The sequence below is a fragment of the Rhinolophus ferrumequinum genome, chromosome 5, assembly GCF_004115265.2.
Source record: "Rhinolophus ferrumequinum isolate MPI-CBG mRhiFer1 chromosome 5, mRhiFer1_v1.p, whole genome shotgun sequence".
Lineage (NCBI taxonomy): Eukaryota > Metazoa > Chordata > Mammalia > Chiroptera > Rhinolophidae > Rhinolophus > Rhinolophus ferrumequinum.
In genome coordinates this window covers 16,031,365-16,048,711 of record NC_046288.1, presented here as the reverse complement: position 1 = coordinate 16,048,711, position 17,347 = coordinate 16,031,365, and the positions used below count along the sequence as shown (strand labels likewise).

The window sequence follows — 17,347 nt, the reverse complement described above, 5'->3', positions numbered from 1 at the left end:
CCCTTTGGAAAGCCCACAGGAACTCAAGTTTGTATTTGAGAGGACGTCTCCTAATAAGAGGGGTAAATAAATTATTGATCATTCAGGCAAATAGAGTTCCCAATAGCCTGACGTTGGTTCAAACTAATTCACTTTCCAACTGGTATGATGTCAGCAAGGCCCAGCATGCATCTGGTTGACTTTGGCTGAGTCACCATGAGTTCTTCTAATGTTCACTGAGCTGCCAGCTTTATTCTTAGAGGGACAGGCTTTGTTTTGGGTTTTTGTATTCTAAACCATTCATTCATTTCATTTAGCCAAAATGTATTAAGTTCCTGCTGTTTGCCTAGCCCTGAGTTAGGTGCAGAGAACAGAGAGACGAGGACTCTCGGGCTGCTCTCCCGAAGACGCCCACCATCTAATCAGGGACGTGGACTTTTTCTAAATGAAGCCATGTAATGTGATAGTTCTGTAATGGAGAAATTAAGCACCGTGCTGGTGCAGGTGAAGGAGAGGTTTCTGCTTGGATGGGCCTAGGAATTCTGCATGGGTGGAAGATCTTGAACTGGAGCTTTGAGGAATCAGAAGTTCTCTAGGAGGACGAGGCAGGGAGGGTCATTCTAAGGCGATACAACACAGAAGAACATTTCCCTAAAAGCCTCATAAGGAAATGGTTAATACCTGGAGCAGGGTGTACATTAAGAAAAAAAGCAGCCATAGAGAAGGCAGGAGTGGTAGGCAAGGGTCAGATTATGTAGAGTGTTACAAGCCATGTTAAGGAGCCATGGGGTGTCATTGGAAGAGTTTAAGAAAGGAAGTGACAGGATTTTCTAGAAGGATCTCTCTAGAGGCAGTGGATTGCTGACAGGAGACAGGCAAGAATAGAGGCAAGAAGTAATTGCAATTATCCGGCACATCATGTCCACTTAGCGACGGAAGTGACTTCAAGAACAGTGAGTCAGCATCAGTCGTTGACTGAACCTTGTACCAAGTTCCATGGAGGATGACAGTCACGAAACAGAGTCTGCCCACAAGGACTTGATTATCTAAGTACAGTGGTATCTCGGTTTTCGAACGTCTCCATTGACGAACATTTTGGTTTACAAACGCCGTAAATTTTATGGATCTATGGTATCATTAGATAGTAAAATTCATGCTAAATTTGCAGTTTTAGGGGTTGATTTTAAAGGTCTGGAACGGATTAATCCATTTTGCATTACTTTCTATGGGGAAACCGTGCCTTGGTTTTCAAACTTTTCAGAACTCGACCGGTCTTTCAGAATGGATTACGTTTGAAAACCGAGGTACCACTGTACAAATAAATCTCCCTACGCTTGGCTTCTAGCCATGGAATTCTTCTAGGTGTTGGTAACTCTTTTCACTATTGTGTGTGTCTTATCCCTCTTCTTTGAGGAGAACTAAATGTGGATGAAACTGACATTTTAGATGTAGACGACCTGAGGCAGAGGGTACAAAGGAGACTTACCCTGCTCGCTCCATCTACTAGAATCAGAAAGACATATGGTGCCTTGGCCCCTGAACTGAGTGGCTCTTAGTGGTGTCCCAATTCCAAGGTGATTCTCAGCCTGATAGATCTTCCCAACAGAACATGAGGTCATGCAATTGGAGAACAAAAGCAGAGTTACAGGGCCAATTTTCCTACTAGAGTTTATGTCATCTAGTCCCAAGTTCGTCTGCTCAACCCCAACTTCTCCTCTGAACACCACACTTCATATCCAACTACCTGCTTGATTTCTCCATGTGGATGTCTAAACGGCATCTCAAATTTAATGTCCAAAACTGAACCCTTGGCTTCTCTCCACTCCACCCCTTGTCAAACCTGCTCTTCCTTCAGTCTTTCCCGGTCTCTAAAAATTGCACCACCATTTACCCAGTTACTTGAGCCAAAAAGAATCTCTGTTCAACATCCCCCTCCCACAATCCATCTCTCACCACCTCCATGGCTTCCATCAGCCGGGCCACTATCAACTTTGGTCTGAGCCCCTGTAAGAACCTCTTAACTGGTCTCCTTGCTTCCCTACGTGATCCTTTACCTTTACTCTTCACACAGCAGTTAGAATGACCACTTTACAAAGTCAATCCCGTCATGTCCCTCTTCTTGTGCTCAGCCCTCTGATGCTTCCTAAGGCAATTTGATTAAAAATTCCAAAACCTCACACTGGCCTGCAGAGCCGTACATCATCTGGCCTTTAGTTATCTCTCCAACTTCACTTCCTAAGCAAAGGGGAGAATTTCTAGCATTCTCCCCTGTGCTTACCCAGGCTCAGTTACATTGCCTTCTTATTACTCCTCAAACATTTCAATAACTTTTTCACCTCAAGGCAGATGTTCTTGCTGTCCCTCTGACTGAAAGAAATCTTCCAACTGTCTACATAACTCACTCCCACAATTCATTCAGAACTCCTCAAATGTCACCTCAGAGAGGCCTTCACTGCCAAGCCCACTTAAAATAGCATCTCCCACCCCCAATTCTGTATCCTCTAATCAGCTTTGTTTTTCTACCAACTAATTATTACCTGCCAATTTAATATAGTATGTAGTATTGTATCTCAAGTACTTCAAGAAATGCCTTGTCATGGTAGAGACTCAGTACATATTTGTTGAATGAATTCATTGAGTCAAATTATAAAATGTCAAAATGTATATGACATTTTATGACAAATATGATTTACACATTTCATCTCATAGGGATTTTTTTGTCAAACCATTTACCAAAGAACAAACACCAAATCTACTTTACATGCTATTTGTCCCCAAGATAAAATCTCTAATTTTTGTCCCCTCAAATTTGCTCAGCTATTATTGGCACCTTCTAGTGCCAAGAGACGTGTAGTACAATAGGGAACCAGACTGATACAGTTCCTGGCCTCCTAGAGCTTGGAATATGTTCCTATGTCTAAGCTCAAATACAGTCAAGCCAGCATTAAGCAGGCGGTTTCAGACTATAAGTGCCAATAGGTAAGAACAGAAAATAGACAATGTTTATGAAAACATTAACCCATGAAAAAGGAAGAGTCCTTGTTGTTTTTCTTCATAAAGAAACTGTACTCTAAGCATGATTTTGTGTGTTTGTGTTAACACTTGTTAACTCCCTCTGCAGGACAATCAGTGCAACTTGCGTTCTAGTGTTCATCTATGAACTACACTTTGCAATGGGCAAAACAAAAACTCTCTTACTCATGTCATTTGGAAAAATTTGGCATTCTAAATATGATTACATATGGCATTCTACTTTTGTAGATTAGTAACAGAAAGGGAAGCTTTTTTTCCCTGAGAAAGTTAATTTATGAAATCTTGCCTAATAGTGGGACTTCCTAAAAGATTCTTCTGCTTACTAAACAAAGCCAATGTGCTTTATAAGCAGAAGATGAGAGGGAAAAAAAGGCAAAGCTAGTTGGAAAAGAAATGGAAAAACTAGAATGCTTGGAAAACCCAGTTAAGCAATCTCAAGAGTGGATTTTGTGATACTTGTAACACACATCAGACTGGGGATGTTAAACTAAATACCCTTCGAAGGTTGAAACTCAAATTTCCAACCAATCCTTGACTGCATTGCCCTTGTACCTACTCTATGAATCATATTTGCCTTACAAAGAAATTCCCAGACAACGTGTACTTTTGGTCATGTTTTCTCCCACAATACCACACATTCTGCCTGTTTCCACATTATTTCAGGGAAAGGTTATTACAGAAAAGCCATGACTGTTTTAAATTTGACCAGCTTTACATATGTGGAGTCTTAACCTCAGCTTACTCAGCAGCAGCCCTGGGCACCAGACCCCAGAGTTAGAGAGATGGAGAATCAAGCTCCTTAAGAGGAGAAATTTTTAAATACGAGGCAGTTGACTTATTTAGAACTTAGTAAAATTTTATATCATTTCCCTATGTCAATTTAAGTTTTTTTGAGCACCATGACTAGAGTAACTGTATAAAAGAAAGAGCTTTGTGGAACTGTCTGATGTCGTACCTAAAATGAGAGAACAAAGAAATAAGGACCCAGGATTTGAGACCCCAGGGTAAAAAAGACATCTCAACATCTCAAACCTTAGAGATTCAGCTTGTATATATCCAGTATTCAATATGAGAACGATTTATTCTGAGAGTTATGCCTATTTTGGGAAGCTCTCACCTCTCTGCAATGGATCAGTGAGTTCATACTTATTTATGAGTTCAAATATATACAATTAATAAATGAAGAAAGTAAGGGTGGATTTCAAATTTGAGTATCCTCTTTATCAACTCCCAGACTTGATGAAGAAGCTAAAAAAATCCAAAAGCATTTGTATAGGTGGTGACAAGATGGGTTTTCATTAATACTAACATGTATTACTCTCCCTTCACATGAATTAATATTGAAATGAGAAGTTTTTTCATCAAAGAACAACTGACAACCAGGCTCTTCAAACTTTTTAAAAGAATGTGATAGGCCTTTTGACAAAGCCAGAAAGCAAATAGTGGACTGGTCACATTACTTATCTTTGTTCTAAATACATGATTCCAGCTCATGAGTTCTACTGCATAATTGGAAAAAAGGCAGAACTTTTGTCCCCCGGAGCCAGTAAAAATTGTCAGTAAAATAAGACTTGATAGATCTGGATGTTTTTTACAGATCAGCCATAGTTAATATAGAATTAAATCCCTCTTTAAACAAATTTTCTTAGCATGGTATTGTAGTATATTTAATGCACATGCACTAAACAAATACATAAATTTAAAAATGTTCTTCTTGAGTGGAATTCTTACAGTCCAAATGACTTTTACATAGAACTGCAAATTTCATGAATTTGTGATAAAGCAAGACATGGTAAACTGTGCAGCTTAGAATTTTATGAGTAAATCTCATCACAGCTACCTACACACCACAAATATTAGGGGATCTTGAATCTTCATTATCCTCCCTCCAACCCACATGTCCCCCACATGCATGTTTTTTTTTTGTGTTTTTTTTTTTTTTTTACCATGGAAGAGACTCAATCATGAGAGTAACTTCTAAATAACATAAAAGAAATGGTGTTTGAGGCAAAGTCGTTGGGTCATTCTGCTGACTCAGCAATCAGCCAATTCAGTGACTCAAGAACTAAATTCTTATTTTGACCTTGTCACTGACGTCTGTACAACCCTGTATACGTCATACCATTGTCATCATTCATTTCTTAACCCCTAGAACACATGTGCTTCTGGGAACATAAGGATGAACATGGAGCTACAATCTAGTGGGAAAAAATAGGCCAAATTACTATCTTAAATCACTTTCTCTACCCTAGTCAAATCCTTAGGGTCCTATTCACCTCTTTTCCTCAAAGCTTCCTTCATTTCCTTTTTTCCTTGGCCAGACTGGTTGTTCTTAATCCACTGAAGTAGCTGTCGCTGCTCTAGCAGAAGATACAAGTTGTTGTTGCTGTTGTTGTTTTACTGTGCTAGGCATTATGCTGGGTACTAAAGTTTCAATGGTGAGAAAATCGACACACGCCAGATTTGCTTTCACAAAGTTCATTTTATAGGGGCAATATCAGCTTACAGTGTATCGTTAGCTCATTCCGGATTTGTTTCTGGAGCCCCCAACTTTTTGCTCAGTGAAAGGTACATTTGTTTCTCAGAAGTTCTCGTGCTCACTAGAAGGAGGGTTAGGGCAAGGACTTTTTTTCTGTACCTCGTTGTGTAGTATGTGCCAGGTCAACAGGAGTAACTGATGACTTTTGTATTTTTTAGCATGTCAGTAGGTAATCCTGTTCTGATGCCTCCCGTTGTCTGTACTGTCATGTAGGGTCTGTGTGCCATACTTGGTCTCAGAGCTAGGCTGCACTGCTGTATTGTCTTCCATAGTGGGGTCCTGTGAACCTCACTGTCATCTTTGAATTGATGGGTAATGATGAAGACATACCTATAAAGTTCTTGGTTTCATAGAACACAGAGACAATCCCCTCTGCATGTATGAAATGGCAAATGGGCACTCCATCAATGGCGTCCTGGACGCAGCTTGTCCATCAGCAACCAAACCCTACTCTGTGCTTGTCAGACCAGAACTTGTCTTCTGGGTCCAATTCTCTTTCCCTCTGTCCCTGTCACTCTCTCCCTGCCCCCTCGCCGTGTACATGCATACAAGCGCGCGCGCGCGCGCGTGCACGCACACATACACACACACACACACACACACACACACACCCTACTCTATTAGAGTCCAGAATTCAAGTTTTTAAGATGACCTGAAAACATGTTAAATATTGAAGAAACTAGGAGCATTTGACTTGGAAAGGAGAAGAGCCAACAGAGTTGTCTTCAAATAGGATTGTCACATGGAAATTGATTTTGGGTTACCCTAGAGGGCATGGCTAGAACTAATGGACAAGCAAGAGAATGGCAAATTTAAGCTCAACCTGAGGACAAACTTTCTAATTAGTGTTACCCAAAAATGGCCAGAATTGCCTTGGGACACAGTGAGTTCACTGTTATTGGAAGCCCTGAAGCATGAGCTGGGTGACAACATGGCAAGGATTTTGTAGGGGAATTGAAGCATGGCCTAGAGAAAATGTTGGATTAGATCATGTCTGACATCTCTTCCATATCTGTGACTTTCTGACTTTATGGAACCAGTGCTCCACAGTTCCCCAGGGCTTTGTGAGAACAAGACAGATGAACTGAGAATGATGACTTGAGCAGTTGCTGGAAGGGAAGCTCAAGTGGGACAACCCAAAGCAGTGTAGAAAGAACCATTCCCAGAAGTACATATTGAAAATCAGTCACAGCTAGGTTGTGTCACTCTGGGATCCTTGGAAAAGAAACCAGTGGGGAATGAAATGCAGCATCAGGGGTTTTGTGTTTTAAGAAGTGGTCATTAAACCTCCAATGTTGATGGATGGAATACTCATAGAGAGAAGTTCTGTAAACAGCTTATACCAGCTTATGTTCTATTTACAGTTCTCACTTATCTCTGTCACAAGAGGGCCACCAGTCAAGCATGGGTCTCCTCTGGGCCTATACTGTGCTCTGAAGGGTGCTGTGTACAGGGTTTGCCATCTCTGAGCAGCACCATCTCAACGGCCAATAGTCGGTTTGGAGTCTCCCTGTTTCAGATGTCACTGTGAATAATACCTGGGGCACCTGGGGTAGGCACGAGTGTGGTCACTCTACCTGAAACTTTATAAAGCTAATACAAGAAACACAGTGAGCGAACCCACATGAAATGCATACAGTTTACCAAACATTTTATTTACACACACACACACACACACACACACACACACACACGCAGCAAATGCATTTGGTTTAACTCCAATCCTCCTTTACAAATAAATAGGTGAAGGCTTTGGCTAGCTAAGAAGTTCACACCTTGAATTACAGGTGCTCTATCAGCTCTTGTTCTACCTTTAGTTATTGCTAACCCTCTTAGCCACCTCTTGGACCCATGCAATGCCGGGACAGTAGGAAAACCCCCTCTGTTCCAATGTACAGCTCTACAAAATGCTTCTCCTGGCTTCTTGTGCAGTGGCATCTTTGATTTTTCCATCTCTCTGCTCTGTGAAGTTCCTGTTCCATGTTGCATCCTGACAATATGAACAGTGCTTATCAGCCATAGTACATTGTGTAGGGAAAAGAGCCACGCCCAGGCTGAGCAGGATGGAACAAGATGCTTGCCCTATGAGACGTCACAGTGTAGCACTCCCAGAGTCTTCCTTCCAGCTATTCGAGATGGGATTTTATTATTTTTAAACGGGCCAAATATAAATGAGGCCGCTGGACTAGGGTTCCCTTCTGTGGCCTCTGCTTACTCTCATCATATGGATATTATTGGCAGTTTGGAGTCGCATCTCAAATGCATGGAGAAAAATAGCCATTAAGCAGAACAACAAAAAAACAAGCCTTTCCATGAGAAATGGCACTCGGGTTTAACCCTCTGGTTTTCTCTGAATATTAGAACTTTTTTTTTTTTTCAACTAGAACTAATTGGTTCTATCTCTGGAAACTCTGTGTTACCCACAACTTCCACGGTACCCGCTTCTGACTGTCCCTGAAGTAGGATGTCCCCAAGGCTCTTAGTGAGGGCCTGGCCCAGAGCCAACACACGTCAGCCATGGGGACAGAATGCCAACAGGCTAAGGTCCACAGGGAAGAATGTAGGTGCCATCAGAATCCCTTCTGCTTCACTTAGAGAAAGGAGAGAGGAAGTGTAATGCTTGGAGTCTTGGAAGAGAAAGGAGTATATGGTACAGCAGTCAGGTTATGCAACTTGTAACCTCTGTGTCCAGAATTTGCCCAGAGCAAAATCGAGGATGTTTAAGGGAGAGAGGAGAGGAAACTTTAGGATCCGGCTCTTGCCATGTCTCCTATGTGAGCTAGCCACAACTGTTCAACAGTCCTTTCATCCAAATTGCTGAATCCCCCAGAGCTGAGAGAGAGGCTGTCCTACCTCCCTGTCCTGTAGTATGCTCTTCCTTTGAGGGTTTGTTATCTAAATGGCAGGGCTACCTCACCTCTCTTCCCGGCACATATTATGTGGGTATGAAATAAATAAGTTTGAAAAACAAAAACAACACCAAACAAAGAAACAAACAAGTTTGTGCCATTTTCCCCTCCGTTCAGTCTCTTCGCATCTCTCCCTCACCCCTTCTCACACTCACTCCACATTTCATACCAGATTCACGTCCATGGAAAGAAAGACTCTGGTGCTAAGGGCTGTTTCTCGACACTGAATCCAGCTGTTCCTGAGAGTTAGAGCCAGGACAAACACATTAGCCCATTTTCCACCTTAGACTTCAAACACTAGGAGAGAAAGTGCATCAAATAGAGTCGCCCTGAGAGCAATTTATAAGGTGGCTGGTGAGAGCCATGGATCCAGCCTTGCAGGGAATTTATTTCCACGTAAGTTGATACTAGGGTTATTTATTGGAGCGTTATTCTTGCCAACAATTTAATACCAAAGTCAGCATTTGAAAACCCAGTGAGAAATTTGTGCTCGAAAATGTGAATTAAATAGCTCTTGCAGGCTGCTCCTTGACATTTTGGATTTTACCTGGCAAGTTGATGCAACATGTAAGTCTCAAATTTTCTCAACTTTTATGAGGTGGTTAGGGGATGTGACTGTTCCTGGTCCAAAGTGAATGTGATATAATGTACTGGCCTGGAGACAAATTCACTACCGAGATCCTTCAAAACATCGGAGTTTCCCTGAAGATAAGCAAATTCGGGCTCAGCCGTTGAAGTTTTGACTTGAGTGTTTGCCACTTCTTATCTCTCAATAAGTTTTGCTTCAGAAAGTTTCTAGAGATAACCTCTTTAGGGTACGTGAAGCTTACAGTATAAAGAAAGAGACAGTTATTATAAAATATTCTTCCAAGAATTGAATTTAGTTGGCTAATACCATAGTTCTTCATGTCAGCTTGCTTCATTATTGTTTCCTAGGCTTGTTATTTTTGTTCTGTTCTGACACAGGCTTTATATGTGATGAGAAACACCAGGGAATTCGAGACAGGCAAAGGAACAGAGGAAGAGCATGTATGCAAACACTGGTAGACCAGCTGAAGTGCTGACTGGGCTTTATGTGTAGGAAAGTGAGTGAAGTTCTTGAACTTTCTTTTCAGGTCCTGTTTGGTAGGTTTGCATAATTTATGTGAGATGAATCACCTCGACTGGCCCACCGTCTATCGTAACATTTACAATAGATACTTATGGTGCTTCAGCAGTTGTTTTGAAAGTTCATCTGATTTACAACCACCCAGTTGATGACCCCTACGTTTTAAGAGAGCCCCGAGGAGAGCTGTTTATTAATATAAGGATGCAAAGTCATGAAGGTTTGAGCTGGTCCGTGTTGGACAACGGTGGGGATCTGATTTCATTGATGGGGTTCTTATTGCTTAAGGTTTTAAAAACAAAGGTCCTAGCTCCTGAGCGTGGGAGTGAATTATGTGCTGTGGGAAGGAAGATGCAGAGAGGCAGGAAGCCTCTACTCCCAGCTCAGCTCCCACTGATCTGAGCTCATGGAGAAGAGCGTGGACTTTCCATGGCCTCTTTTAATGACCTGACTTTTCTGTGGTCTGATAACCATGCCTGCAAAGGAAGAAGGCAGGCAGGTTCACATCCAGCTCTGCTGCAGTGGCAAGTGGTCAGGGGATGGGATGACGTGAAGAACCCCTAGAACTTCTCTACCTTCCTTGTCCTCAAACCTAGTCTGTTTTGGGGGACCTTTCTAATCAAATCGAGCCACACTCAGCCTTTACTAAAGTGATGGGTGTGGTCAGGTGGTTATTTCAGGTGGGGGCATCAGGGAGAGCTGTTTATGTCCATTTCACAGGTCCTACGTCTAGTCTGTTTGCCCTGCAGATCTGGAGCCTCAGTAATCAGCAGTTCTAGCATCATGACCCATGCTCTCAAACACACATGAAACTTGTCAATTTATGGAATGGAATGGACCTTCCCACTAAGCAATGTATTTGCTATTTGGACTGCTCTAAGTATCAATATATATAACAGAGGACTAGTAGTTAGAATTAATGGTAGTCACATAAAAAATAAAAGATAAAGGCAAAGGCCTTTACTTGGGCTGTGTAAGAACCTATTAGATTGGAGCAAAATTATGGTTTTTGCAAATTTTAACTTTTTAAACCGCAATTACTTTTGTACCAACCTAATATTAAGCCATCCCTGTATTTCTAAAGTGTTCTTCTTTCCAATGCCCAAAATGTTTGGGACTGTCAAACACAGGATTTCTCTTCCTGCAGGAGTAGCATTGCTGCCCATGACTCCGTTTCTCTTTCTTTACTGTTTACCTTTGGTCTTAGACCTTTGGTGTAGGTTTTAACTGGGCCACTACTTTACAGGGTACATCCTACTCTATCTGGAAAGTTTTTCAGACATGGCTGTGTGCAGCGGAGCCACTCATTGGATAAAGAATAAAGGAAATAACGTATATTCTTGTCTAATTACAAAGTGGGTACTGCCATGAAAAATACTAGAAACCACTTTTTTTCTATAAAAGAGGTAAAACCCAACTGATGTCTTGGTAAGCCCCTGGTGCTAGATGCTTTGCCTGGAAGCACTGAGAGTGGCTAACGCCTGTGTCTTATCACCCAGGCCAGTGAAAGGCACGTTCACCTCGTCGTGTCCCGCCAGGTTCGTCAGCAGAGTCCTGACATCTTTCAGGAAGCCGGCTGGAGCAGCAACGGCAGCCGGTCCCCGGGGCCAGGGGACAGGAGCAACGCTTCCAAGGTGAGGCCCAGCCAGGGTATGTCCACTGCTCCTGAGGGAGCTATTTCTTGGGAAGGCTGCACACTTTAACATTTCTGTGTCATCTTTGGACTTTGTCACTGAAACACTATTTGACTTGTCCCAAAATCCCACCTTCCAGACCTGGTGAGATAACAGGTGTCTCGCATCTAAGCAGGACAGAGGAAGGTGCTGGTGGGTGTTGAAACCTGATCTTGCAGACCTCATATAAGGACCTAATTTCTAGTCTAAGCCAAAAAGATGTCATGTTTTTTCAATAGGCATTTTAAGGACTGTTTTCCATTCACTTTGAAATGAAACGAGGTTTGCTTGGCTTCTGGTTTTTGAAGTTTCCAGTCTGCCTGAAAATTAATAATTCCCCTGCTAGTTTTAGTATGTTTGTTTTTGCAGAAGGACCCCCCAAAATAATGTAAACACTTGAAGTTCATGTACATTAGGAAGTGGTGGGGATTGGGGCAAACCAGAGAGCACATGTCCTAGCTCATGCAATTCAAATCCAGAAAAATTTTAAAACACTGTGGATGAAGCAGAATGCATCTGTAGGCAGAATGCATCCTTCAGGCTGCCAATTTGCAGTCTCTCTTTAAATGAGGTGACTCAGCCCAATTTCTGCTTCTGTCTGAGGCTAATATTAGAGGTAGTGTGGCAGCTTCTCCATTTGGATGGGTGTCTAAGCAACACAAATCTTTCTTAGACCAAATTCAGAGTCCTTATAGCCTTGGCTTGGCAGCCTATTGTTGATAGCAATGAGTTTCTAGCCGTCGTTTCTCTTGGGATTTGGTTTCATTAAATCACTTGAAACGAGAGAGAGAGAGAGAGAGAGAGAGAGAGAGAGAGAGAGAAATCTTATAGGTAGTCGATTCTTCTTGCAAAAGAAATTAAAGAATGCCTATATTTCACATAAGGCTATATTTGAGTTTGGAATAAGTCACAATTTTGAATTTTTGAACAATGTTTGCAATACAAACAATACAATGCAAAAAAATATTGTTTGCAATACAAACAATAATCAAAAATTTCATTTTGGAACATTGCTGCTTTGTAGGCTGTTGATTTGTAGGCCCCGCCCCTTTCTCCAGCCAGCCCTGCCCCATAAATCCATATATTCCAGCCTTCTTTACAATAAGTAATCTAGGCAGACCCAGTACCTCCTGCTAAAACATTTTATGGATAATAAGGACTCTCTGGTGTCTTTTCACTAATAAATACCATTAGTATGTTTAAATTTAACTAATGCTATTAATGGAAAACTAGTTTATTTGCTTAATTAAAGTTTCTGTCTAATTAATTATAGTTGAATTAACTAGACCGTATTATATTCTAGTTCATTAAACCAGTAAGAACGAGGCTTCCACCAGCACTGTGGTTGTATGATCCCTCTTCCTAACTCGCATAAGTCATGGAAAGAGCCAAGATGAGCTGATCAAATTTTTGCTGCAACCTTCTGTCTTGTGTTCAATTCCTGGAAAACACAGAACAAACTGGTCTAGTGGAAAACTGTAATTATTTTCACTTTAATTTATAATTCTATCTGCCTTCTGAAATAGCTCTCACATACACACAAAATGTGGTCTATTTAAAATGAAACTATATGGCTTTTTGATGATTTAGGTTTTTACAATCCTACTAAAGTTTTGTTTTATTTGGGAAACATGGCTTTTTGAAAACAGGAGTCTAAATTACTCAAAGAAATACCAAAGAAGGCAAATCAAGATTTATGAGACAGAAAAGTTTTCAGCAAATTGAAAAGTTAAAGGATAATAGGCATCAAACTGAGGAGTGTGGTTACTTCTGTGGGAGAAGAAAGGGAGTATGGCCAGAGAGGGAGTCCAACGACCGGTATACAGGGAACTTCTCACACTGCATTGAACGTAACATGAGTGTTACGTTCACCTTTATACTTTTTTCTATGTCTAAAATACTTTATTTTCAAAATCCGAAGCAAATAATCTATATGTATTTTTAATAGCTGAGTGATAAGTGCACAGGCGCCCGATCTTTTTTAATCAGCTTAAACTATTTTATTATAAATTATGTCTTTAAACATTAGGAGACATCCTGAAATGGGGGAAAGGGAATGGGGAGAAAACACAGATGGAAAAGATCTCTGTGGTATTTAACTGTTCTTCTCCTTAACCAAAGTTAGGTAAGTCTGGTTATGGAGGGTTAATGGGGGCACCTGGGTTTTTCCATTCCTACCGTGGTGTCTCTCTCGCGGGGAAGGCAAATGCTGTAGGAGACCCAGGACACATGGCCACTTAGACACATTTCTTATTTGGGGGTCTCCAGTCGTGTGTGGAGCCCATAGGTGCTCAGCCAAACATCGTTGCTCAGCGCAGCGAGGCATTTGTTAAGCAATGAAGGAAGTATGGAAGACAGTTCTGCTCTCCAGTTAACTTGCATCTACGAACATAAATAACACATCTCTGCAGCCAGGAGGACATAGGTTTGCACATTCCAAATCTTGTATGTCATGTGTTTTATTTGACAGAATTGGATTTGGGTTGATTTCTCTAGTCAATGAAATAGTTAAACTCTTTCTGGAAAACATGGGTAATTCTTTCATGTATTTTTCTGAGATATCTGAAAATTGATAGATTAATTTATATCATGTGTTTAAATATTACCTCTAAAAGCAAAGTGGTATGGTAGGGAGAGCATGGATTTTGAGTCAGACATCCTGGGTTTTCCTCCTAACATCTGTGTTTCATTTACCAGACTTTTTTTTTTTTTTTTAAATGGTGAGTTTTGGTTTGCCTGCCTTGACCCACGTATGTAGATAATATTATATTTCCTTCCTTTTCCATAAAGGAGTATCTGGACAATCTGTACATTATTCAAGGAATATTTATTCAAAACAAAATAATTAAAGCCTCACTAAGTCCTATTAATTGGAGTGACAAAAGAGAGGCCAGTGTAACTTCTGGAATATTTCATAAGATATGTAATTATGTTACTTTCAAATGAACTTAGTAACATTTTTTTAACCAAAGTATTCTCAGGTGAAAGTCATATTTTCCATTTGGTTGCATTTCTTTTAGCCACATGTTTGCAGCATGTGGGCATTCTTACCCATTTCATAGATGAAGTCAGAGGGAGCTTGAGTGATTACATTATTACAAGTCTCATAAGCTAATTACTAACTACAAACCCAAGTAATAGTAAAAGATGTTCAAACTTACCACAGAGAGGCAATTAAATTATTGTTTAATTTTTTTTTTGCCACCTGGGAAAATATTGTGTATGTTGATAAAACCCAGTATTGACAGAATTGTGGAAAATCAGCATTTTCACAGTGTATTGGTGAGATTACAAATGATAAAACTGTTTCAAAGGTAGTTATCAATATCTATCAAAATGTAAAATGCCCAGGCTGTTTGATGTAGCCATACTTCTAGGACATTAACCTAAATAGTTACACAAGTGCACAAGATATGTGTGTCTAATGATGTTTGCAGTGTCACTGTTTAATTTTGCGGAAGACTGTAGACAAGCTCAGTGGTCATCAGAGGAGGGTATGACATCCACACAAAGTACTAGGCAGCTGTTCAAGCATGAGATTGTGTGTGTGTGCGCACACGCATGTTACACGCACGTTCCCGGAGCATTCCATACTGTTTTAGACCATCCCTATGGGAGACTCGTCAACTACCCTTCCAACACCCGTGTCCCCCATGTGGAAATGAGTAAGCCCTTCTTTGTGAGGATCAGGAGTAAATGCTGTACGAATATACCCAGGAATGAGCTGAAGGGCAGCCAGTAGGAGTCTCTGGGTTTAAAACACTTGTCGAGTTGGGGGCATTTCAGAACTGCTTGCATCTCCAAGCGGGGCTCTTTTGAGAGATGTTCTTAATTACAGGGACACCTTGCATCTAATTGCTTTTCAGAAGGGAAAACGTCACGTACTGAGAATGGGTCTTGAGAGGCCCTCTAAATCTACTCCTTGGCCTCGGCCAGAATGCTAGGACCACTGTGTTCATACTATTGTTTTATTTTGAAACTTTTCGCTAAAGAAAAGTCCTGTTTCACTTTTACAGCCCTCATCCTCATCTGATAACCATTCTCCTCAAGGCTCTTCAAAGTTCTGGTGTTTATACAGACACAACCCAGAACTTACAAGGACTAATTGTAACATATACCTTGCCATAATTATTCAGTTTGTGACTTACTGTCCTATTACTACCAAACACAATTTGTAGCAATTTGCAATTTATCCATTGATTCAGCAAACATGTACTTACCATCTTCGATGTGCTAAGTGTTGTGTTCAGTGCTGAGGATACAGTAATATGTCATTACTGTATATAATAAGGCCATTAAAACATAGGTAACTTAGGAAATCATGAGGTAGTAAGTGCACAAAAAGCCCAGGCTTGTTTCATATGGATGCATTTAAAATTGACCCCACATATGCAGGTAAGATGATATCAACCATCAGATTTACAGAAGTTTAATTATAACTCATTTGATTTGTTGAACAGATATTTTGACAGAAAGTATATATTAAGAAGTATCTCGCCTTCACTGGTCTGTCCAGTTCCACCTCTACTCCCATAAACCCCTTTTTCTTCCAGATTTTATGAAAATGAAACTTCTCATTTCTCTTTTTTAAAACAGAAGGCAGTATACTTACACTTTGTTCTGTATCTTGATTTTTTTATATCAGATGTTTTTAAATTTTCTTTCTTTAGATACAACTGTAAGTTAGGTTTTGAGCAGACTTCTTTGAGGTTTGATCAAGTGTATTATTTGCAGTGCACATGCCTAGTCTGAGTCCCGTAGAGGTCAGTCACTGCACCAGCAGGGAGAACACGTTTTTAGAAAAATATATATTAATATGCATTCATTGATAAACAGTGCCCTGACCTACTCTCTATCTCATTGCTTCAAGCGAATGCTGCATGTAACATTGCATGTTTTTAGTCTAGTGTTGTTGAATCAAAATTAGTTCTTAACTTTTCAAAAGTTGGTCCACAGGGTACACAATACAATGTGAATACTATATTTTTATATTTATATTCGATATATTTATATTGTTATGTAATGAAATGAAAGAGTACAACTATGTATTATTTAGAGATGCTAAAAATGCTAATTGGGAGGAACCTAGATATTGCTGAGTTTTTAAAACGAGTGTATTTATGAAATCCATTATTTTTCTGAGTATTTCCACAACTGACTACCTCCATAAATTAAACTGGACAATTTAATTAAACGATTACTTTTTTAACTTAGAAAACTTCCTGATGTTCATGAATGACAATAGTTTTATGAAATGTTGACTCCCCACTAACAGGAATAAATCAGTCACTTGAAAAATTTTAGGTATCGTTCCCTTTGTATGCTGAATATTCCTCCAGTGATCTCCAACCTGTTCCTCTTTCCTTTTTACTGGTCCTGTTTGAAATGTAAAATTTCTGAGTCAACCTATGGAATTTGGGATAATGTAACTCTGAGGGTGGGGGGCAAAGCAAGGGTTCTCTACACATCTTTGTCTGAGACCAAGCACCGCCATCATGTATTTATGGTTTTGGTAGTTTCTGTGTGTAGGAAATACCAACCCATTTGTGAACAAATGTGCTGTTTGTTTTTCTGTCTTTAGCCCCTCCATCCTGCGGTCACTTGTCATGAGAAGGTGGTAAGTGTCCGAAAAGACCCCAGCGAATCTCTCGGCATGACCGTTGCAGGGGGAGCATCACATAGGGAGTGGGATTTGCCGATCTATGTCATCAGTGTTGAGCCCGGAGGAGTCATAAGCAAAGATGGAAGAATAAAAACAGGTAAAGAGACTTAGGTTCTGGGGCAGCAGCATGTTAAAATTAGCAGCTTGCTGAGTTAAGTAACTGTTTCCAGAATTAACAAGAGAATGCAAGGGAGATCTGGCCAGGACATCTGATACCCATTGACCACGGTTGGATTAAGTATAGTTGCTGAACTGTTTACCCCCTCTTCAGGTAGGTTGATGTGGGCGCCATACTGCTTGCTACCTACCGTGTTTCCCTGAAAAGAAGACCGGGTCTTATATTAAGGTTTGCTCCAAAAGACACATTAGGGCTTATGTTCAGGGGATGTCATCCTGAAAAATCATGCTATGGTTTATTTTCCAGTTAAGTCTTATTTTCGGGGAAAC

At 40.5% G+C, this 17,347-nt stretch overlaps 1 protein-coding gene across 3 annotated transcripts in view; it reads left to right on the top strand.

Annotated features, from left to right (window-relative positions):
• The window catches only part of LNX1 (ligand of numb-protein X 1), a 110,379-nt gene that overhangs the window by 87,138 nt on the left and 5,894 nt on the right, over positions 1-17,347 (top strand). For all 3 annotated transcript variants that reach the window (XM_033105557.1, XM_033105555.1, XM_033105556.1), the window contains 2 exons: positions 11,065-11,199; positions 16,820-16,997. In XM_033105557.1, coding sequence (XP_032961448.1) covers positions 11,065-11,199; positions 16,820-16,997 — 313 coding nt within the window. The remainder of the gene's footprint in view (positions 1-11,064; positions 11,200-16,819; positions 16,998-17,347) is intronic.